Raw genomic sequence first — 23,169 nt, 5'->3', positions numbered from 1 at the left:
TATATCCTCAGGTTGTAGAAAGTCTTGAGAAGACTTAGTTATTGACATAGTGGGTCCCTTGAGACATGCTGGAACATCAGGCAGAAAGACTAATTCGAGGTCTTCATAGGCATTAATTTCACCCACACATGGGATTCTGGTATAAGGAGCAGTGATCCCATAGAAGACACCAGAACCATTACCATTAGTGGAGCTTTAACTCTGGAACTTTGAAGGAGGAGCTCATTTGTCAGGGCCATTGGGGTGCTAATAGGTTTCAGCGGCCATGAGCAGCCTCAGCTGGAGTCTTTCACCACACCCTCTGCTCATCAGCCCAGAAGCCTCACAGGACCACTAGTCCCTGCTCCAGCTACATCTGTGTCTGGTGGGGGTCCCGACTGATTTAGGTACTGTTGTGGACTTTGTTTCTTGCTGCAGGCTTGCTTCTTGAGTCCACGTGTTGACTGATCATTTTTCCTCCTTTTGTTTTAGCTGCTTCTGTGAAATACTCTGCTCTTTTCATGTTTGTTTTGATGCTCGGGCTCTCTTGCCTCTTGGGTGTTGGTTTTAGAGCTGACGATTTTGCCTTGGGACTAAACCTCATTGCTCCAGCTCCACAAAGAGGTAAGATTTGGGTGATGTTGAATTGTGAAATTCAGAACAAAGATGCGGAAATGCTGTTGTTTCTATGATTTGGTATTACTGATCTTCCAGACAAGAAGGACTGAGCGGATGTGGAATGACTTTTGAGGTTCCAAGTGTGGAGAGTAGCAGAGAGTGTATTTTTGTAGGAGAGACCTGAAATAGCTCCAAATACTTTGGTTCAAAAGCAGAAATAGCTTCTCCTTCAGAGAGGGCAAGAGTAACACTCAGAAAATGTTTCTTGATATGTTTCTGGAAGGGGTTGTATGATTCCCTGTTAGCGAACTCAGTGACCCACACGTCCCTTCTGGTGCTTGACTTGAAATGTGTGTGGAGCATACAGAAATTGCAACCCATCATTCAGGCTCCAAGCAGTATTACTGGCTTGTTAAGGTGATTAGCGTGGATTTTTGTCTCAAACAGCTCTCATCAAGCATCTCTCTGAGCTCTGTAAGCTTTAAGGCTTATTTGATCACATCTGAGTTCTGGCAGAAGTTAGTGTCTGTACCAAAGAGATGAGGAAACTGCTAAAGAGAAAGGAAGTGACCTACTTAGTTGGAGAGGAGACACAAACTCAGCCTAAGTCTGGAGCCTGGTATCCTTTGTTTCACTTGCAGATAATACTTCCTCCAGCACAAAGACTGCTTCTAGGCCCTGTTCTGATCCTAACTTCCCCCTTCCCTTCTCCCTGGAGGCTGTGTTAAGGACAGAGTGTGGGAGCCGCACTATCTCTAGCTGTTGTTCTGTGGTGAGAAACAAATGAGCATTGGCTGGCTGAGCCCTGATGCTCATTGCTGTGCTACAAGGGAAACTTGGCATGTTGAAAGGAGCACTTTCTGAAAAGACTAGGCTGAAGCAGGGGTGGAACAAATGCCTAGAGGGCACTAGGATCCAGGGAAGAAAGCCCTCCCAGGTGTTACTTAGCTCTGATATGGTCCCACTTGTACTGGATGACCGGTCTTACTTTGTTTCCCTGCAGCTCTGTCTCACCATGTACCAGACTGGGTGCGCTTCAGAGACTTAGAGATTCTTACTCTATTTTCCATGTGCCTCCAAACTGAAAGGAGGTTTTAATTCATTGTAGCATAATGAAGAAAAATCCATCAGAGAAACGTGATACGGTTTATTTAAAGCTGCTTGATCAGTTAGAGGCCAAGTTCTTGAGTATTGCCTCTCCTCAGAAACTGGCCTCTGAGGAATAGGAGCTCCATGTTGCCACCTCAGTTCAGAGTTCACATATCAAATACTTGCAGTGATGTCCGCTCTAAGATTTTCATTCAGAATTATTAATTGGTATTACTTACCAACTATTTCGGAAGCAGTAACAATTCCCCAAAATTCTTAGCTGCTTGTATGCTGTTAACAGGGACACGGTAACAAAATTAACCAAATAAATTGCTCTGAACTACACGGACTCTCATCTTCCCTGCATTTAAGAATTTCAGCACAGACTGGCTGCTGTGTAATGATCACTATAGCTATGGGCTGGAGGCTGTACTTGAATGCTGTTTGATAATGTGCTGTTAAACAGTGTTCTAGCTTTGCCTCTGCAGAAAAATCGCCTAGACTTGTTGCCTAGAGTAAGGAAGAAAACAAAAGCAAGTGACTCCAAGGAATGTGAGAATTCTAGCTAGGGAACTCTTTCATACCACAGAATCATAGAATGGCCTAGGCTGGAAGGGACCTTAGAGATCATCTAGTCCAACCTCCCTGTCGTGGGCAGGGACACCTCTCAACTAGATCAGGCTACTCAAGGCTCCGTCCAACTTGGCCTTGAACACCTCCAGGGAGGGGGCAGCCACAACATCTCTGGGCAATTTATTCCAAAGTCTTGCCACCCTCGTACTGAAGAATTTCTTCCTAAGGTCCAATCTAAATCTATTCTCCTTCAACTTAAACCCATTTCCCCTTGTCCTATCAGTGGACACTCTTGTAAAATTTTAAACTAGTGCTTTTTGTGAGCAGAACTCAACTAGCAATAAAATGATCTAAAGTTCCTGAGCTCTTACCCTTTTAAAAAGGGAAAATCATAACGTGCATAAGTGGATGAGTTCACCTGCTGTGTAAGTTCTTCAAGGCAAGACCATGAGAAGGAGGTCTGCTCCTGCAACCCACGGCCTTTTTGTCCCTGGCCTGGACCTCATCCGTCTTATGACAAGTGTCTGTAAGGCTGCCGTGTTACTGCTGCCTCTGTCCTCGAGGCTGATAGCTTGCCAGTTTGATAGGAAATCAGACCTGTCCTTTCTCTTCCTTCTTTTGCCATGAATGGTATCTGATCTGCACCATAATACATTTCTTTCTTTCTTCCAGTATTTTCCTGCATTTTGGATTTGTCAGGTTGCTTTTCCAAAATCAATTCCATCCTTGATTTTTTTTTTTAATTCTTTTTCTTGTGGGGTAGGGGTTGGTAAATGAAGCGAGCAACTCAGTAAGTTAATGTTATCTCACCTCTCTGCTGTACTTCACATTTCTGTGAATTTTTAGGCTGGGGACAGCACTAACTCTTTTCTTTAGACCTCTTGTACACCATTATCTTTTACATTTCACCTAGTTAATCTTGTACTGAAAGCTTCAGTTTTCCTTTTGAGCTGTCTTTAAGATATCCATCTTTAGAAACAAGATGGATAGTCCTAATTAAAAGATATCAAGAGGATCCAGAGACTCCCTAGGTAGTTTATTCCAGTAGTTAATAATCCTTTTTATTAAATATATATTCTAATTTTGGTGTGCCTGCCTGCAGTTTCCAGGCACTGAGTCCTCTTATGTGGTTTCCCACAATATGCTAAGAGTTTAATAGTTCATATTTCCTGCCCAGGAAGCTGAATCTTCTCTGTGATTGAGTTCTCTAAGCATTGTACTGAAAGAGATTGTCTCTAGCTTTCAGTTCGGTGGCTGTTTTCTACACTATCCACAATGTCACCTGAACTATGAGCACTAGTCTAGAATTGGACTTGACAGCATCAAAGCTAAAATGACCTTCATCTTCTGCATCCTGCTTTAAAGATCTAGGGCTGCCCTATGCCTACATCTTGTTCTGAGACACTTCGTGCTTGTGCTCTACATCTTTGTTCTTGTTGTTTTGGAACACAAGGTCCAGGCTTGCTTTCTTTAATAAAGAGAAAATGAAGCATTTAATGTACGCCCATTAAATGATCACGGTTCATTCGGTGCACCAAATAATACATGGATTGTCTGAGGGGGGGGGGTGAAAATAGCATGTTGTGTAAAGACTGTAGCTGCAGAAAGTCTGTTCAGAATTCTTACTTGTTGCTGGCAGGCCTTCAGGACAAAATGCCCTCATTTTCACTCAGTTCTGAGTCAACTTACTCCTCTTCGATTTGCATCAAACTAGTAAGGAGATCTAGTCTTTGGCAGCTGAAGAGGGCTTTGGCAAGCTTTCCAACTGTAGCGCCTTTGGAGCCTGCCCTATTTCTCCACTTCAGCAGCATTTGGTAAACTTTTTCTTTTAGTCCATCTCGTTCATAGTCGTGATCAATTTCATCAATCTCGGGATCACCGAAGCCCAGTTTACGAGCACAGGGCTTCCACTGTTTGGCCAAATTTTCTCTCACTAGATTCACATGTTTCTCAGTCAGGACACTAGTACTGTCTGCAAAAAGAAAAAAAGAGTACAAGAAAACGGCATTGCTTAACATTTCTTCTGCTCCTTTTGCTATCTCACCTGTCCTGCCCCAGCTATTTATTGGTAATATCTGACGACAGAATTCTAGGGATGCAATCAGAAGTGGGTTTCATGGAGGCAGTTACCTAATGATGCCTGGAAAGAGACTCCCAGTAAGAACACGTGATTAACACTTGAGTTGCTGGACTTGATCTGAAACTATCACAGTTTGTCTCTTAAACATCTGCAGAATTGAAAAATCCATTCCTTGAGTTCTTGAGCAGCTCACCGCTATCTCTATGGTATGTTTTATATTCTGGGACACTACTAATTTGTTTGCTTAGGAATGCAGAGGGATAGTTTAATCTAGTATTGACCAATGAAAATAATTTAAAATTTTAAAATCTTCCCATTTCTAGTCAAATGAAGTGGTCGTGGACCAGAGCCTGCCAGTGTTCAAGAAGCATGTAAACCAGATATCCAAGAGCATTGTTCAGGTTTTAGGCTTTCCTGTGTGGTGCTAGCCGCTGGACTCATGGGTCCCCTCCAACTCTATTCTATGATTTAAACTAGAAATCAGGTGAGGACCACCAATCCTAATCTCGCTTCTGCCAATTTGAATGCTCTTATTCCTCTTGTTCTTGAAGCATGTACATCTGCACTTGTACCTGGGGTCTCATAAGAGGTCATGAAACTACCAAGACAAACGAGGTGCTACAGAGGTATTACAGAACAGCATGAGCACAAACCCTTAATTGTTTTATATGCTCTTATGTACGTAGTAGGAAAGGACACAAACAGTTATCCCTTGGGTATCAGAGGGAGAACACTGCTTTCACGCATTCCAAACCAAATGACTCTCAGGTAAATATATGGGAAGAATACATCAAAACTAGGGAGATGTTTCTCTTACCAAATATACCCGTTGCTTCATAATGCTTGTATGTTTCCTTTGTTGAAGCAGGAGAAGTGCTGGTGTGTTGATTGTGGTTTTCAATCGTCATGTCATTGTAGGATCCAATTTGAATTCCAGAACTGGAAGTTATGTTCACGTTGACTGAATCCTCTGTATAAGAGAATTCAGTACAATTTTATAAACAACTTCATATGGTTCAAACCATCAAGAAGCAACGTAAGGAAGAGGTAAGGAGGAAGAAAGCCTTGCTAATAAAAATGCTTTTATTGCATTTAATGTAGAAATGGCTGTTTGCTGGCAACTGTGAGCGTGTTTTTTGTTATGCAGCATGACATAAATGTACCTCAGTGAAAGATCATCATATTCTATTCAAAAGCAAAGTACCATAGCCAAGCCTTACGTGCTGGTAGTTACTAGACTGTAAATAATGCGCTTTGGGAATGTGTAGTAGCAGCCTTGTTTTTTGTTGGCTAACAGCTTCAGGAGGTCAGTCGTTACTTGACAGAGCTTTTTGTTTAGATTTTGAAGCCTTACTTCTGCCTCTCAGCTTTACTTGTCATGGATATAAGTTTACTATTACGATTTCATAGTTCGGTGAGACTACAGAAAATCATTTTTAGTTGCTCATAAGCTTTCTATACTCCATGCTATATTCTGCCGTCTCGATGGCATCTCTCTGTTTCACGATGTATTTCATCCCTGCTATCTAAGGGTATATTCTTCAGTTGTATCTATTTTCACAGTGAATCACAGTGCACTACTTGGTCAATGTTTCTTTCGACATTTCTCTTTTAATTTATTTTTTTTCCCCCCTGTTGTTTACTTTTGATTCTAAGGCAAGACTAGAATGTTTTCTGAGACACCTCACCAAAACCGTCCTTTATTTTAAGGCCTCGGCAATAAAAGTCAACAGATACATTCACTGATTGCACAGCTACATTGTGTGTACCTCTGGGTACTTGTATCTGTGGCTTACTTGTGTATGATTAAACATCTAATCCAGTGTCTTTTGCTTGCATGAAACTAAGTGACTATTCTAGTCATGTTTGGTGACATCAGTTTCCTATTCTCTTGACAATGTTTTCTGAACTGTTTAACATTGTAACTGTGCAAACTGGGTCTAAAACTGAAGTACAGATACTTCAAATGACAGACTAAGCTTTATATTTAATCACCCTAAAGATGACTAGATGCACAAATGTCCTGGTTACAGTGGAAAACTATGGTCACGTGTGAAAATCTGAATGCATTTAATAACTGTTAACCTGAAACTGCTAGTCAGAAATACTTCTCTGTATACATGATTAGTTTCTAGAAGCTTTACAAAAGGAATACATTTTATAATGTCTCAAAATATTATGATTCCTGTATTCTTTCCTTTTTTATGAGGTAGAAGAACCAACACAGGGAATACGTTCATATTTTTAGCTAAACAATGAAGAAATCTATGTTTGCTATTTTTTGATCTGGTAACAAAATGGATCTGGCACAAGATATGAAAACATGCACAAACGCTTTGTCAATATTAACAGGAAAAGTTACTGTGCTTACAAATCTCCTTTCCTGAGCCTCTGCACTTTGCTTCCTTGTCAGATGTGGGTCATCATCTAAAGGCTCTGAAGGGCGTACAGTCAAGACTGACACCTGTTGTTTCAAGTTTTCTTTGTAAGTGTAAACCCGCTTACAAATAGGACAAGCCTTGAAAGGCTTAATTAGAAGAGTTCAGGGTGCCCTAAGCAACAAAACTTGAAAGCTGAATGGACAGGACAGATTTTCAGGGGTTTAAGACAGTTGAATTGTAGAGACCTATGCCTCTAGGAAGGCTGATCAGCATGCAGCCTACAGCTAGAGATTTGTATTAAAAATCCAGGCCAAGAACGGACAGGTAACCCAAATGCATGTGTGGTTCAGGAGTAGAGTTACAGCAACTTGACGTTTAATCTAAGCGAGTGACTGGTTTAGGTGTACAGATCTTATAAAGCCTTTGGGTTTTTCAAAACACTTTAATTTAAAAAGAGATGTTGTCCTTGATCCATCAATGCACATTTAATGGTGTGTACAGGTTCTGCTGGAGAAAGGAGAACTGGCTGACAAGCTGGTACTAGTAACTTCAGCTATGGTGAGAAGTATTAGGCAATAACATAAACTATTTCAAGATCTTGAAGTGTTTTGCTGTACTGACCAAGATGCCGTGCACGGCCTGCTGGCCGCCAGGGCAGATGAAGGCTGCAGGACTTACCTGTGCTTAGTCTGGATGTATTAGGTTGATATGTAAAAGTTCCCCTTGCAAAAGGAATGGAATCTGTGTTACCTAAACAAAGAAATGCCAAAAGCATTATGTGAATAAAAAATGCAAATACACTTAAAATGACTGCCATACTTGTAACAGTAAGAGCATGTAGTTCATGCTCTTAATTAAAAAGCTTCTCATCTCTTTATATTTAACAGGACTGTATCTCTGAGCAACTCTAGTTAAAGCAATGATTTTATCGTGGCTTTGCTCACTGACTAATAGTCTTAACCATCCTCGGATCCCAGTGTGGGCAGTGGGTTTCCACATGGGAGCATGAACACCTTGCCAGCAGACAGCAGTGCAAGGTCACGGCATAGTTACGGGCCAAGCTGCCTCGTGTCAGGTATTCAAACTGGAAGATACCGAAGTCCTGAGCATACTGCTACTGCTTACTGCCAAGACTGATCGTCGTCTGTATTAGCATGTATTGAGACTGGCTTTAGCAAAGCTATGGGGCATCACTGCATTTTCTGCTGGCTGCCATAACATCCAGCAGAGGTAACTTCCAGCCCAGAGCAGTCGTTGATTTGGTTGCCCACAGATGAGCTCTGCATCTCCCGATGGGGCAGTAAGAGTGACTGGGTTATGGGCACCCAATGAGTCAGTAGAAGAGCTGCAATGCAATGCAGCTCTTCTGCTTCTTAGCCTGCTGACACTCTATTGGAGGCAGCCTCTCTATAAGAGCTGTTTTCTTCTTTCAAACAGAAAATTTTACTTTACTAGTGATAGACAGTTCTAATCCCTGCCTTCTGACATGACAGCTCCTAGATTTGTTTCTATAAATAAACTCACATAAACAACTAATGACAGCCTCTGCATAAATAATTTATCAGAGTAACACGTTTGTGGCATTCTGCCTGTAAATAGCTAGGCATCCTTAAATTTCTAATGAGACAATCTGGAAAAGAATGGCACACTAAAAATATCCAATATTTAGTGGGAGCAGGTACTGTATTTCATGCTGCCTCTAGTTCCTAAAACTTACATCTTAGAGCTCTCCAGTTACCATTTATTAATACATTTTGCCAGTGCTCGGTGTTCTCTTCCTTCTTCATCTCCACACCTTTCTACTCTGCAGCTCAGTAGCAAATACCAGTGGAAGTTCCCCTTTAGCACCAGGCAGAGCTCTCTGGAGAAACCAGTTACAGGCCTAAGCTCCTTGCGGCCTCCCTGAGCTCGGGAGTCTCTTACCTTGCTGTAAATCAAGCTAAAAATATCCATCTATCTTCTGAAATTCTGCAAATGTTGTTTCTGCAGGAGCAGAATTTATGGTATGACTGTTATATTTTTTTTGAGAGTCAAGTGCTTTGCTTCCCTGAAATGGTTAGTAGCAGCTCTTGGTTTTGGTATCTGCTGTCTGCTATTACTTGGTTGGCAGCTGAAGGCTTGGCATTGGCTCTCATGTTCCTCCAGTGCACTGACACTCTAGAAATGGTTAACTTGAAATCAGCAGCCTGAAATCAGTGAAAGCAGCGTGATGAAGTCAGAGCTGGAGCATTTTTAGCAACCTGAATACATTTCAGGCAAACAAAGAGAACCTCATGAAACAAATTCACCTTCGCTATATCACAGATCAACTGTTAACAATAAGCCGGCTGTTGTTACATAAACTACAAAACACTCTTGGCTGCTTCATTTTTAGAGAACTGTGTCTTCAGAAACATAGGTGGAGGAATCTCACCCGTATCTGTGTCCGTGTTCTTTGGATACCAGTTTACGTTGCTCTGCAATGGCTGGTTTGGGCCAGATTCAGGCACAGGAGGCTTACTTAGGCTGAAGAGATTGCCTGAACGCAATCCATAGGGACTCTCTGTGTTTCCCTTCAGAAGACTGATAGGACTTGGCCGATAAAAAGTATCTACAGTTCCCCAGTTTGGTGGTGTTGCAGCTGGCTGTGGCCAAAAATACGGATTAGTGTTTGACCCTGTTTGTTCGGCTGTTAGATACAGATGACGAGTAAGAGATGACTTTGCAAATGGATCATGGGAAACTCTTCGTCTCTTTTCCGCCTCTCTCGTTGCAGCCGCGTATCCTGCAGGTGGAACTGCTTTATCCATCCGGCTCCCGAATACATGGTAGTTGTATTCGTGCTGAAGTTTTCTTTCTAGATTATCAGCAGATGTAAATGAGGTCTCGCAGCTCTCAACGGGCTGGTTCTCAGTGGAGGCAGCAATCGGGGCTTCGTTAACCTGACCAGTCATGGGACCTTGAGAGCTGTGTAGAGAATAAGGCTGATCTGAAAGGGAGGAAAATTAGATATTTGAAATGCATCAGATGCAAGCATGTAACTTGATGTGATGACAGTAGAATCTATTAAACTACCTTTAATATTACAGTAATATATAAAAGGTGAAAAAATAACATTAATTCCAGTGTAAGCTGTGTTTTACATTATAGACTGCCTTTACTGAGAAGCATTACAGATTTTTATCTAGGAAGCACAGCCTGTTTGAACTATCAGTGTCAAAATCTCCCTTAGTCAAGTGCTGTCAGAATTCACTGCATATTCTGCTTACACTGACATCAAGTTCTCAGCCACTGAAACAAACAGTTCCAAGAGGCATTTGTAGGGTCTGATTTAATAGTGTGTCCCCACTGGCATTAACTGGAGTTCAATCACGGCAAAACTGGAGCGTAATAGGATGGAAAATAACACCACTGTATCACATGTTACTTCATACAGCACAGATAATTTGTCCTTAAATTCATGTTTGCAAATGCTTATGTAAACTATCCCATCTGGGTGTTTCACGATGAATCCTTTTTGTCTATTTATTCACAGTCCCAAAGAATACATTTTTACAAGTAATGCCTACCACATAAAATAGTGTGTGCCATCTACATCTTTCAAACTAATTCTCAGTATCAAGGGATGCTCTAATTCAGTCTTGAACTAGATTATGATCTGGATCGTGCTGCAGCATTCTAAGGCTAAAAAGAATGTAAAAATCTGCTTGTTACTATTGTTCTTGTGTTCTTAAGGGCAGATGCTTCCTAAAAAAGTTCTGAAAACTTCACAGATGTCTAGAAAACGGTGTACATTGCCTAAAGCAAGGGACTCTCACAGACCACTGTAAAATTGAAAGAAAAAAAGTGTATGTATGTGCTTCTATTTAGCTCAGATAATGTCAGTAAACTGTTGCTTTTGTATTTTTTCCAAATCACATGAGTTCAGTCCATATTAGGCCACAACTAGTTCCTTTTGATGGCTGGCTGTTACTCCACCTTCAGTCTGACTCGCTCTGCTACTGTAGTTACTGCTGCTAGAGAGGGAGTGGGAGGAATAAGTTACAGAAACGTAGCCTCATGAGAAGTGGCAGCTATTAACAGTTCTGTATTAGCATAAACTATGTGGCATCCATTCTCCAGGGCAAGCTTGAAATGTATGAACAGATCCTGTGGGATATCTTTCACTACCAGTGTCTGAGTAACTGCCGTTGACTGGTGAAAAAAAAACCAGCCTGACTTGACTGACAGGCTGTCAAGGCACCATCTTTCTGCAGTGTAGATTCCCAGTAAAGTCCTTCATACTTAAAACACAAGGGCATATGTAATCAGCTGCAGTCACACATGATTATTTCTGCTAGGGAAATGTAATTAAACTCATTAAAAACCAGCAGGGCTGCCCTAGAAGTCCATCCGTTCTCCTGAAGAACAGTTAAGGCAAACCTAGTTTTGGGGAAGGTTTATTAGTTGCGTGTTACACTTTAACATTATTTATTTAATAATGGTGTGAGCAAACTTAGCAGGATTTTACTCCTACTGAATTTGACACTGTTGCTTGTAAATCAGCACTGCAAATATGATACTGTATTCTTTGCCGTTAAGAAACTTTGGTGAAAGAATTTCAAATACACCACTACAAAACTGTAACTGTATCGTCATGTATTAGTCAGATGGCTCTACAAAACCATGAAACACTCAACTCATCCAATATCTGGTAGAAAATATGAGAGAAAATTCATCTATTAGTGCTCCTCAGACTCCACAGAGAGCAAGATCATAAGCAAAGGAATATGTTATAATTATGCATCCTGGTTGTATTCAGAGCATTTCTAAGAAAAGCTGGAGGAGGAAAAAGGAAAATTTTGTGAAATTAAAGGCTACAGACAAAGCAGTCAGCATGATTAAAAGGACAAGGAGGGAGATTGAGTATGAAAAACATTTATCAGAGTGACCATTGAAAAATCTAATGTTAACCAAAATTTTTTGCATGGGAGAGGAAAGCAAAAGGATGTAAAATGAAACGGATTCAAACTGTAGGTGGTGGAAAATTCGAAACAGTAAGTATGACTTGGGAGCATAGAAGCAAATGTTATCTTTTTCATTATCACATTTCTCTCGGAAACGCTGAATAATTGAGTCTCTTCATAACCCAGTAATGGTAACATTACTTTATCTCTGGCAGAATACACACGATAATGATGTGCTAGTAAGTAAGTGACTTACCGACTTGACCGTTACTGGTATCTTCTGCTCTAGCATCTATTTGAAGGGATTCCATCCTATTCAGTAGCTCATTTGACTCGGGACATGTTTTCTGCATGTTAAGGAAGAACAAATGATCAAGTTGTAGGCAGAAACTTAACCAAAAGGAGTACCTGAAGAATAGGAAACAGCTTCACAGTGAATGATCTGGATGAACAGATTCCATGAATCTGTGGGATGAGATCCTGTACAGATCTCTTACAGAGAACACGACCTGACAGAAAATACCCATTGCTTTGCTACAGATGGGCAAAATCTTTTTTTCAGCAAAGGGAGGAAGGACTGCAACGCAACTGCAGTATACAATAACTCTTCAGTTGGCTACACAATATCCTTAACTATGTGAGTATGAGCTTAACCCAGGCAGAGCAGTTTTGGATTGTCTGTCTTGTACTTAACAGCTAGGCTACAACTACTACCTCTTCCCAAAAAAGCCACTTCCATCTGAAACTAAACAATTGCATTCTAAAACGCATGGCAACCTTAGGTCCTCAGATTTTAGTTGAGTAACTGAACTGCTTGAGGAGGAATGCTGGATCAGATGACCTCTAGATGACCTTCCAACCTCAACCATTCTGTGATCCTCTGGTCCTTTCAGGTAGGAGGCTGAGGACTCTGCTTCTGCAATTGCTAGTGGGGGGAAAAAAACCAGGCTATGCCCAAACCCTCTAACTCATGTTGCTACCAAAGCTGTACTAGTAGTTCACTGCATTGACCTGCCCTGGATGCTGTATTGACATTCTGTGCGCTGATCAGAATCGGTATTTTTCTTCCTGAGAAGGTAACGGACTTATGGCCCGTTTTCTAGACAGTCCATTCACTGCTATAATTTGAGAGATATATTTGCAGAGCCCTAATGCCGCTGGTATAATTGGCCATGATCCTGATTTGGGGCACATATACTTCACGTCATGAGTTCTCGTGGTCAAACCACCTCGGAAATTTGTTTTATCGGTTTCATTTTGCAAAATTCTAGTGCTTTTTAGGACAGCCACTGGTGCTTCATGAAAAGCACATGTTCCGTAAACCAGAAACTTTTATTTCCACAGCTGTTGGTCCAGCCTGGGCCGCTGCTGCCTTCCTGGCTGCCAGGCAGGCTCTGGCTGGTGCCCAGGGCCCTCCTCACCCCTACCCTGAGGTCCTTCTCAGCAGCGCTGCTCCCCAGCTAGGCAGCCCCTGGCCGGCACTGAAGCCAGGGGTTAATCCAACTGCAGCACGTTGTCTTTTCTGAATTTCATATGGTTTCTGTCACTCCATTCCTCCAGCCTGCAGCTCGCAGCCTTGCCCTTGCGACTGTACTGCCTGGTCCTAGTTTGGCGTCACCTACACACCTTGTGAGAGGACACTCCGTCACTTCCCTGAGGTCGCTGATATAGGAAGTAAATCAGGGAGGGTCCCAGTACAGCAGACTTCTGCAACGATCACAGTTGTTACTGGCCTCCAGGTGAAGTAGGACCCATTAACTGCTGCCCTCTGAGACTTGTCCTTCAGCCTGGGTTTGTCTGCCAAACTTGGACATGAGGATATTTTGGGAGACAGTGTGGAAAATCTTCCCAATGTTGAGGTAAATGACATGCCCTGCTCTCCGCTCCTTCACAAGCCCAGCCAGTTTATCACGGAAGGAAACGAAGTCGGTCAAGTGTCATCAGCCTCAAAGTGGCAGAATTTGGCCATAACTGGGGTTGGGGAGAAGGGATGCAGGGAACTGACACTTTAAAGTGTTTAGAAAGTTACTCACTTTTAACTCCTTCAGATCAGCTTCAATAGTTTTTCCTAGATTTTGATAGTAAAATGGCTTGTATCGTTGACTAATTTCTACAAAAAAAAAGAAAATAACCAAGTGAAAGTGGTTTTCAATGGATAATATAAGTGATTTTTACTGTTAACAATTTTGATGGATGAGGATTGAATAAAGACTTGCACAGAATCAGAAACAGGAAAATTCTACATACATTTGGAATCTGTTCAAGTGGCTTATTTAGCCTTAATATAGTAACAAGAACAGGACGATTTCTAGAGATTTTCTTTTGTTGTATTGCTTTTTAGGGTGGAAGCTCTCTCTATGATTTGTGGCTGACAGCACCCTTTGACTTGACAGGCTGAAAGACTGGTTGCCCCATTTTAAGAAATAAGATACATTCAATTGCATTCAGCTATTTGATAAACAACTATCCTGTCTCTGCCAAAGATGGAATTACTGAAATAATCTACTAACATGGTAAACATTAGTATTTTGCATATGGGAAAATTAGAAGATAAGACTCAGTGCAAGCATAAACTCCATCCATTAGCAGTGGATTATACCAGTTAAACAGGGAAATAGTAGATGGGTTCCTCCTGCTGTACAAATTCCCTCTGAGTATTTAAGTATGTACAGGTTGTATATGAAGCTCTTGGTGCCCCAGCCTAAATCCAAACCACCATTTCCTGTTACGTGTAGGGGGTTTTTCTGGTATTTTTGTTGTTGTTGTTGTGTTTGTCTGGGGATTTTTTTCTGCGCTACATGTTGAGGCAGAAGGAAGAGACAAAAGGAGATAAAAGAATTTTGACTTTTTTTCTGAATGCTCTTGGTCTCCTTCCCGGACCATTCAGTCAAGGCTTTTACTGGCTGCAAGTGTTTTAGGATCTGACCATGTTACAGGATGATTAGCTCATCAAGTGCTGCTGCATTGCTCACAGAAGGCTAAACTGGGACAGCTTTCGAAGCTAGTTTCAGTACGGTATTTTCTCAGTCAGACCCAGGACACGCTATGTCCCTTGGAATTAGCTTTGCTGTAAATTTTATTATACTATGCTGAGGACAAATCACCAGCAGGTATAAAGCATGTAAGCATCACGCACTAAGTAGTACTTCTCAAATCTGTAAGTATTGGACCAGATCCCAGTTACGGGGAGCATGCTTACTGGGCATGTGGATTGATATTTCCCTTTTAAAAGCAAGTATTTATATTTTAAGAGGAAAACTCTCAAGTTTGTTTTGCTGCATTACAAAATATTGTTGCAAATGTAACAAAAATAATCCCTTTTGATATTTCTTATAAATCAGTGCCTTACCCGCAAAGTTTGGCCGTTTCTCTGACTCTTGCTCCCAACACTGTCTCATTAAGGCAATAATTTCCCCTGGACATTTACCAGTGATCTCCTTTATGTCTGGTCTATTTCCATTAATGATGCCAAAGCAAATCTGGGCTTCATTTATTCCATCTGAAAGACAAAACTTCTTATGAGATCCTGATTGTGGGCTTTCCTACCTCTCCATAGGTAAAAGATAATGAAGTGGCTCCCTGTATGTTTGTGGATATATAAAAGAACACTTCAGAGAAAGATGACTGATTTACAGCTAAAAATCTCTTGCATTAGTGAATCTGAATCCACTGCTGTCATTTTCACAGATTTGAGATTTAAGATGAACAGATTAATTTTTATATGTAAGACATGCCCAGTGTGAGTAAGGGTGACACATCTAGCCCTCTACAATCTCAGTTATGCTCTGCGCTGGGTATGAACACAAAGATGGCTGCACAAGCGACCTGCAGCCATTTAGTTAGCAAAAAATCCATTCAAAATTATAAATGTGTTCCTCCAGAACTCCATAGTCGGCTCTTATTGCTCTATATGAGTATGTTATTGCTTACTGAGAAATTAGCACCACACAGCTGAGAAGCAGTAACTGGCCACATGACCATTCCTGTTAAAAACCACAGGTAACTAGCCCACCTTAGGAAATGGTGTGCATCAAAGCTTCCATCCTGGCCTGCTCAAGGTCTGTCTTAACTTCTGCCACAGAGTGCAGGTTTATGGCCACACCGGGTGGATGTGAACAGATTGGGCTCATGCCTGCACTTCAATTTGTTCTTGTCCGTGCACAGAAGTCAGGAATGATGCAACTAAGGCCTCTTACTGGCCACGAGGTGTCTAACAGGTGCTATTCCTGGGCATAGGCGATTTAATCTGCTAATCTTGATTTTATAACTTTAAATGCTTAACATTTGTAACTTAATTTTGTGGTAAGAGTGCTTTGGGAAGGATCTTACGTTCATATGGCTCTTTGTCAGCAAAAATTGCCCAGATCACTATGCCGAAGCTGTAAACATCCGACTTCTCCACAGGTTTTTCATTAAGAGAGCGTAAATGCTCTGGGGCCATATAGAAAAGAGTCCCAGCATTGTTCTGGCAAGTGTTCTTAGTTTGTTTTTTTCGGACAGTCTCTTCTTGGGTCAGCCGACTCCAGTTCTTCAGGGAGGCAACACCGAGATCTGCAATCTGAAAAATGAGACACATCAAAGCTTGTGCTGTAATGAAGAGACAAGTATTTCATGCAGTGCTCAATTTTATAATGAATAGCTGGTAATAACTTATCTTATAACTGCAAAAAATGCAATTGCAAGAAAGAAAAACAAACTATTTGCTCTTCATGGGGTCTTTTTTTGCCTAAATCAAATATCACTGGCAACTGGGAAACATTAGGCTGAACCTCTGTTAATAACTTAACCCCACTTGGAATAATCACATGATGTAAGGAAGCAAAAAAATGTGGTTTTGCTCATATTGACAGTCATGTTCAAGGTCTGCTCACAGTGCTCATGGCAGAACAGAATACCCATATGAGAAGAAGCTAAGATTCAAATCCAAAAGTAATCTATGAGATGGGCCAATGTCATAGAAAAGAATCATAGAATGTGTTGGGCTGGATGGAACCATTCAACTTCCTTAGATCTTCCTATGGAAAGGGAAGTGAGAGGATTTAAAAGGATGTGATGTGTATGGCAAAGCGACATGGAAAAATGTATCCTGGAAGGAGTTAAAGCAGGGATACCTGGGTACTGTGCGCTTGAGAAGGTGACAGATTACTGAAGCCTTCGGGTGCAGTCTTACAACTAGACGAATGGCTGATGGTGAAGGAAGTAACCCTTCCCTGCTTGCCCCACAGCCTCTGGTTCTGTGCTCCCTCTGCTCCTCCTGTCCCAGCACTGACACTTACCTGATGCTGGGAAGACCTGGTGCAAGGTACTCAAGCGACTTGCTGAACCAAGCTCTCCCCAACAGAAGGGGAGCGCTGCCAAGGAAGTAAACAGTGACCTGCTGGTTTATCTTCCTAATTAAGGGCAAGGTGGTCAGATTAGCAGCAGTGCTAATGCGAGAGAACAGGATGGCGACAGGAGAGGAAAAGTGGAAGCAAGTAGCACTGCCTCTCTTGGCCACAGGCGGCTGTCAAACTGAATTGTGTAACCCACGTCAGGTAAAATTGAGGGGACACCTTGCCTCACTCCGAACTTGCTTTTCTTTTCTCTCTTCTTGCCTCTAACTAGCTTATTGTTCCTCTTGAGTTTCTGAAGCTTTGGGCTAAATTTAAAGGTCATGTATCCAGAGGAAGAGGAAAATGTAAGTGACATCCTGCTAAAGAAGTAGGAATCCAACCTCATGTTGACAAGGTAGAGGAGGTCTAATGTGGAGGAAAAATTATAAGTCTTCATACATTTGCAGTTTCCTATAATAACTAATTCCCTTCATAAATATTAGCAATGTTAGACACAAACAGACAGATCATATAACAGCTGTCTTAGCTTGATCAGAAGTATGATTTTCTTAAGGAACTCTATATTTGATCCTGCCTTCCAGCTCAGTTTGTCATGCAGTGTGATGATAGCCAAGGTTATGTCTGTATAAGCAAGCTGAAACCCCAAAAGCCATCCAATTTACGTTTAAAGAGGATATCTTTTTTTTTTTTTCCTATTTTTTGGGGAAAAAAATAGCTTATACCTCTTACCTGCAAGCTGCTCATACTGCACTAGGACTTGACACTATATTAACCTTGTAGAACAATTTCTCACTAATTTATGTGTGAGAAATACCAAACGACAGAGCTCTCTCCACAGGAATTTATTCTGTAGTTTCAAACTGTAACAGGGTGATCATTTCAGCAACTCACCTTGACCAGAGACAGGACATTTGATGAGGACTGCTGCAAATTCTACTCAGGTTTATTCAGCAGTTGGCTCTATATCTATGTGTCTTGATCCAAAACCCCACTGAAGTTAATAGAAGGGCTTTGAAACAGGCTTATAAACCATTCTTTGAAGTAGTCTCCTGCTGCTGTTTTTGTAGCTGCTGGCTGTCATTTAAAAGTGATGACTAAGGGAAAAAAGAGGGAGACAAAAGAGGAAAAGATAATAGGCAAAAGAAGGAAAGGAATAAAAAGGAGGAGGTAAAGGCAGGAGTAAAACAATAGAGGACAAAATACATGATCTATAAGATACTCTTTCGTTTCTGTGTGTTAAGGTTTTGTTTTTTTCTTTCTGGCTGTTTTATTATTTGTAGTTGATTAATTCTCAACAATGTTATTCATTTTTTTAAATACCCTAAGTAAATTAGTTGTTTTTTATTTCCCATAGTTGAAGAAAGATTATGCAAATCTTAGGTTCAGATAGTGCACAGGCCACCACACTTCAATAATCCACTGCTACCACTCTCTTAGTGAGAGTTGCTGAACTACAAAGGGTTTCATCTACCCAATAGGAACACTAACCAATGCAACTGGACAGGGTTCTTCAACCCAAATCACCACTTTGTCCATTTACATTCTAACACATACCTTGATGTGAAAGTCTCTGTCCACAAGGATGTTTTCTGGTTTTAGGTCTTTGTGTACGAAGCCTCGTTCATGCAGATAAAGCATTCCTTCTGTGATCTCCAGCACAAAACGTCCTTTCACTGACAAAGGCAGTGAGAACTAAAAGAATAAGAAGTACCATCTATTAAAAAATGCTAATACAAGCATTAAAAAAAATTAAAAACAGTCTTTAAAGTTGTTTTTTTTCAGTCCCAAGAGGACTTCTACTCAAGCCATGGTACAAGAACTAAGGCCCTTCTTGGATCTACATTTTTGCACTGAAGTAATTCTAGAGGCAGTCCATTCTTTAGCAAGTTCTCCACTTATCTCTACAAGCACTCCTACCCTCTAACTGTGGTCTGCTACCCTGTGATGTGCAGGAAAGCCACAGTTGTCCTCTACCGTCTCTAGAGAAGGCGGGGCTGCCACTGGCTCTTTAATACAGAAAGTAAAATAGAGATTTCATTCTCTGGAGATGGCAGTAACATCTCGTCCCTCTCAAGCATCTTGTCAGCCCTAAGGAATGGCAAGGGATGAAGCAATTCACTGCTCACTTTCTGTAGCACTTTCATCATGTTCCCCCGGTCCACATACTCCATCACAAGTGAGTAGTTTCCGTCTTCCAAAATAATACCTAGTAGTTTTACCACACGGTCATGCTGCAGGCTGTGCATAATCCTGCCTTCTTCCAGAAGGGAACTGTTATAGCTGTAAAAGAGAATTTTACACAAAGCTTAGGTGCCAGGCTAGAAAGAACACAGGGATCAAAATGCTGTTAATTTATAATTAAAATGGTGGCCAAAAACATCAACGTCCCTAGAGCCTCTGTAAGATGAACCACACGTTCAGCTGGTTTTGAACTGATACAGCTTTGTTTGTGCCAGGTTGTTTTCTAAGTCTCAAACGCCTTGTTGAACCTGATTTTGAGGCCCACTTTTCAGATATGTGTTTTTTTCTGTAGGTGCGCTGCTGGTTGTCTATGTTCAAACTCCTGAACCTGGGTGGGATCAGAACACGGCAGGGTTGAAAGAGCCTTTGGATCAAGACACACTTCACTACCTCTTGTACAGGAGACTGTACACGTCTCTCTCCCAAAGGGCTGGCATTCATGTTCACATGCCAAATGGATTTATTACAGGTGATCTATCCACATACTGGATGGTGATAGCATTTACTAATGATGACTGGATTAGGATTAATCCAAAGCCTAATTCTTTACCTGGGCCTCAGTACAACCCATCAGTTGTCACGGGTATGCACATGGGAGCTCACTAAGGGGGCTGGAGAAGGACAAACCCTGTCTTTTTACTATTGCTCCTGTTTTAGTCATTGGGCTAAAGGATGAAAGAAAATCTTGAGACTACGCTGCTTGCTAATGCCTTCCTGTCCTGTGATGTAAAAGGAAACTTTCTCCTTCTGTGTTCCTCTAGTACTGGAGAAGGAAGTGGCTGTTTTGTTTGCATTAGGCTCAGCTGTAAATTTGCTCAAGACTCTTGGTTCAAGACTTTAAGGCATAACAAACTTCTGAGTCCCTGCAGTGAGAAAGTAAAACCACAAATCCAAAACCAAACCGGGCCGGTGTGTTCATTTTAACTGAGTTCCTCCTAAACGCTCGGTGCAGTTTGCAAGCTACTAGAAGCTCTTAATTCACTTTCCACTGGCAAAACAAAAACTCAGTTTATTTATTATAACCCAAACTAGAAGAACATGGGGTTTTGTCTCTCTCTAGTGGATGACTCGTGGGAGAGTTTTAGAAGTGTTACGGCTCTGAGCTGCAGTGTGACCTGCATCCACCAAAATCAATAGCTAATTCAATCACTGAATTACATCGGTGGGCTTGGATCACTCTGCTTTTTCTAAAGGGAGAGAGGTTTCCATTTCTAGTGTCAGACATGTGGGGTTTGAGTCCTGATGATAGCTCATGTGTGTTTAGTTCTAGTGGACATCTATATTTAGACAACTGTATTGAAAATCGATCTGCAAGCTTGAAAAATATCATGTGCCCACAGAGTTCCTCTATTTCCTCAAGTATGCAGTCTCCTCAATTCTTAACAATTCACAGTAGCGCTCACTTTGCAACAGAAAACAGGAACTTCACTGGCACAATGAATTAAAACTAGAAAAAGTTAGCTCATGAGGGGAAAAAAGGGAAAACAGTTGCCAGTATTGTCTTAGAGTATTTTCCCAACATACAGTATCTCCAGAATCCAAAGATGTGAAATTATTACACTTTATTTAGATTTATCTCCATGGGGCTTAGATTCCTTACGCCAACTGAAAGATAAAAACTCAGAACTAAGGTCTGTAACTTACTCAGTGCGCTGGGGTCCTGTATACACTTTTTTTAACACCACATATCCATGTTTCTTGTGAAAGCACAAAGAAATTGTTCCAAATCCGCCAGCATCTAACTGTTGTTCCTCGTGCAAATCCTGAGTGCTCATGTGGATGTCTTCCAGAGACATGTTTGCAGTCTTTGTGGCTTAGCAATTAAAACAAAATCAAGTACTTTAGTGCTTCTGGACCTGTGTTATGAAGGAGGAAAAAAGAAGTGTCCTTATCAAGCATTTAGCTGTTCCACAACATAAGTGTCTATGTAAGAGCGGGACACAAGCGTATATTCTCACGACTCTTGTGAACAAAGGGTCTCAGCCTGAAACCAAAGATGCCATGGTTCTCACAGGATCATCAGACCTTTAGATTACAACCGTTTATCTTATCAACCCCTTACAGTCATGCTAAGTAGGTGTAAAAACATTTCTTCACCTGAGGATCTCAAAGTGCTGTAAATAGATAGTTTTTATCCATGTAATATGCAGTAGATCCGTACTGTCCCTATGCTTCACACATGCAGAAACCAAAACCCAGAAAAATCAAAGGTAATGGCCCCAAAGGCAAGTAGTGCCTAATGATTCTGATGGGTATCTTGTTTTCTAAATTGCCCAAACACAGGCCTGTCAGGTGCCCAGATATTTATATAACTCTAAGCTACCTTTTAGGCATCTTTGCAAATTCAACTCTAAAGGGTTTAGCTTGAAGCTTAAAACAAACAAACAAAAGGTTTCTCTGGAGGGTGAAACAAAGAACTCAGCTTCTGTGCGCAACTTATTTTCACAGCTAGCTGAATTTCAGGAAACAAATGCTAGGAAGGACCATGTTAGGACTACAAAGCAACTTCTCCCCCGGCCCCTCAAAACAGAGAGGAACAAAGAAATTGTGAAAGTTTGTGGTATCTCCTAAGTGGACCAAGAGAAAAAAAGAGAGCTTTGAGGGAAGCCCATGAAACAGTAGACAGGTAAACTCCAGTGGATGACAGAATAATTTTAAGGCTTTGGCAAAGCTGTGCTGCTTTCTTGCCTAACACGCCTCACAAGGTAAAACCTTAAAAGAAGGCTACACAGCTGGTTCCTTTGGCACATGCCAGCAAGCTGCATGGGTGCAAACCACATGCTCTATTTTCCTTATTGAACTTTTCACCTTAGGCACCTTATATCAGGTAAACAAAGAGTTTGCTGACAAAAGACAAAGTCCAAGAGAATAGCAGGGCTGTTCGGTTTCCATTCCTCTTGGGTGACCATGACACAGACATAGGGAGGTGGGAGAAAGGCACGATTTCAGTGTCACTATCAGCAACAGTAGATTGGCTCATTTAGTTAATTAAGAGCTCTAAATAGTGTAGCAAAGGGATTCCCACGTTTTTTCAGACCAACAAGTGACTGCTAACTCCTCTAAACTAAGATGCACCTGGATCATCAAATCTCTAATTGAAAAGATTGCTTAATGTCATGATCACCAGCTGCAGCCTAATTACGACAGCTTTCTTCCAGGGCCTGGGAAGTAAGGAGGTGGTGAAAGTGCCTGTAGGTAGTAGATGTCTGTGGGAAGATAGATGTTTATGTGCAGATTTGGAAATTGTCTGGTGAGTTCAATACTGACAAGCCAAAATAGAGAAGAGTAAACTGATTTTAAAAAAAAAAAAGTTATGCCTGTAGAAAAGAGAAAGGAAGAGCTTCCTCTTCCAAGTGTTTATACGCTACAAGGGCTGTTGCTGTATAGATAGGCAACGTCCTGCCTACATCTGGAGCAGTGTGTTCTCTTCAGAGTTTTCTTCTCTGGCTTTCCTGACTATGAAAGGATGCAGAGTTTGTTTTGCTGGAGTGCTAACCTGCACTATGAGGACTGAGGATATGGCTGCATTCATTGAGTAAGAAGGTAAGCTCCGCTATGCCTAATAATTGTAAGGGGAGAGGAGATTGTTGTTGTGTTTTGTTTGTTGTAATTTTAAATTCTTTTCACTTAATCAAGTAGCTGGGTAACAAATGACTTATCGCCATGACAAGAATACTCACTGGAGAAGAGAAGGCTCTGTGGAGATATTACAGCAGCCTTGCAGTACCTGAAGGGGGCTACAGGAATGCTGGGGACGGACTGTTCACAGGCGCGTGTAGCAACAGGCCAAGGGGAATGGTTTGCACTAGAGCAGGGGAGATTAACCTAAATCTTTAGGAAGAAGCTCTTTACTCTGAGGGTGGTGAGACACTGACCCAGGCTGCCCAGAGAGGTGGTGGAGGCCCTATCGCTGGAGACATCCAGGGTCAGGCTGGACGGGGCTCTGAGCA

General features: G+C 41.5%; 1 protein-coding gene across 1 annotated transcript; it reads right to left on the bottom strand.

Annotated features, from left to right (window-relative positions):
• Positions 1–3,944: 3,944 nt before the first annotated feature.
• Positions 3,945–21,074, bottom strand: RIPK1 (receptor (TNFRSF)-interacting serine-threonine kinase 1). Its single transcript, XM_009870864.1, has 11 exons — positions 20,864–21,074; positions 19,105–19,258; positions 18,533–18,670; positions 15,975–16,203; positions 14,995–15,144; positions 13,679–13,755; positions 11,902–11,992; positions 9,134–9,688; positions 7,399–7,470; positions 5,157–5,309; positions 3,945–4,231 (listed from the first exon to the last, which is right to left on the bottom strand). Exons 1-11 carry the CDS (start codon positions 21,013–21,015, stop codon positions 3,945–3,947), a joined length of 2,058 nt encoding a protein of 685 aa, XP_009869166.1. The 5' UTR covers positions 21,016–21,074.
• Between the last annotated feature and the right edge of the window lie 2,095 nt (positions 21,075–23,169).

The sequence above is a fragment of the Apaloderma vittatum genome, unplaced genomic scaffold, assembly GCF_000703405.1.
Source record: "Apaloderma vittatum isolate BGI_N311 unplaced genomic scaffold, ASM70340v1 scaffold10076, whole genome shotgun sequence".
In the NCBI taxonomy this organism is placed as follows: Eukaryota; Metazoa; Chordata; class Aves; order Trogoniformes; family Trogonidae; genus Apaloderma; species Apaloderma vittatum.
The sequence above is the reverse complement of the archived record's forward strand: the minus strand, read 5'-3'. Positions and strand labels throughout refer to the sequence as shown.

Coding starts and splice junctions, on each gene's coding strand:
- RIPK1 (XM_009870864.1), bottom strand. CDS start 21,015: ATGTCTCTGGAAGACATCCACATGAGCACTCAGGATTTGCACGAGGAA. Junction 19,259..20,863: donor ACAGGACCCCAGCGCACTGA/GTAAGTTACAGA, acceptor TCTCTTTTACAG/CTATAACAGTTCCCTTCTGG. Junction 16,204..18,532: donor ACAGAGACTTTCACATCAAG/GTATGTGTTAGA, acceptor CTCATTTTTCAG/ATTGCAGATCTCGGTGTTGC.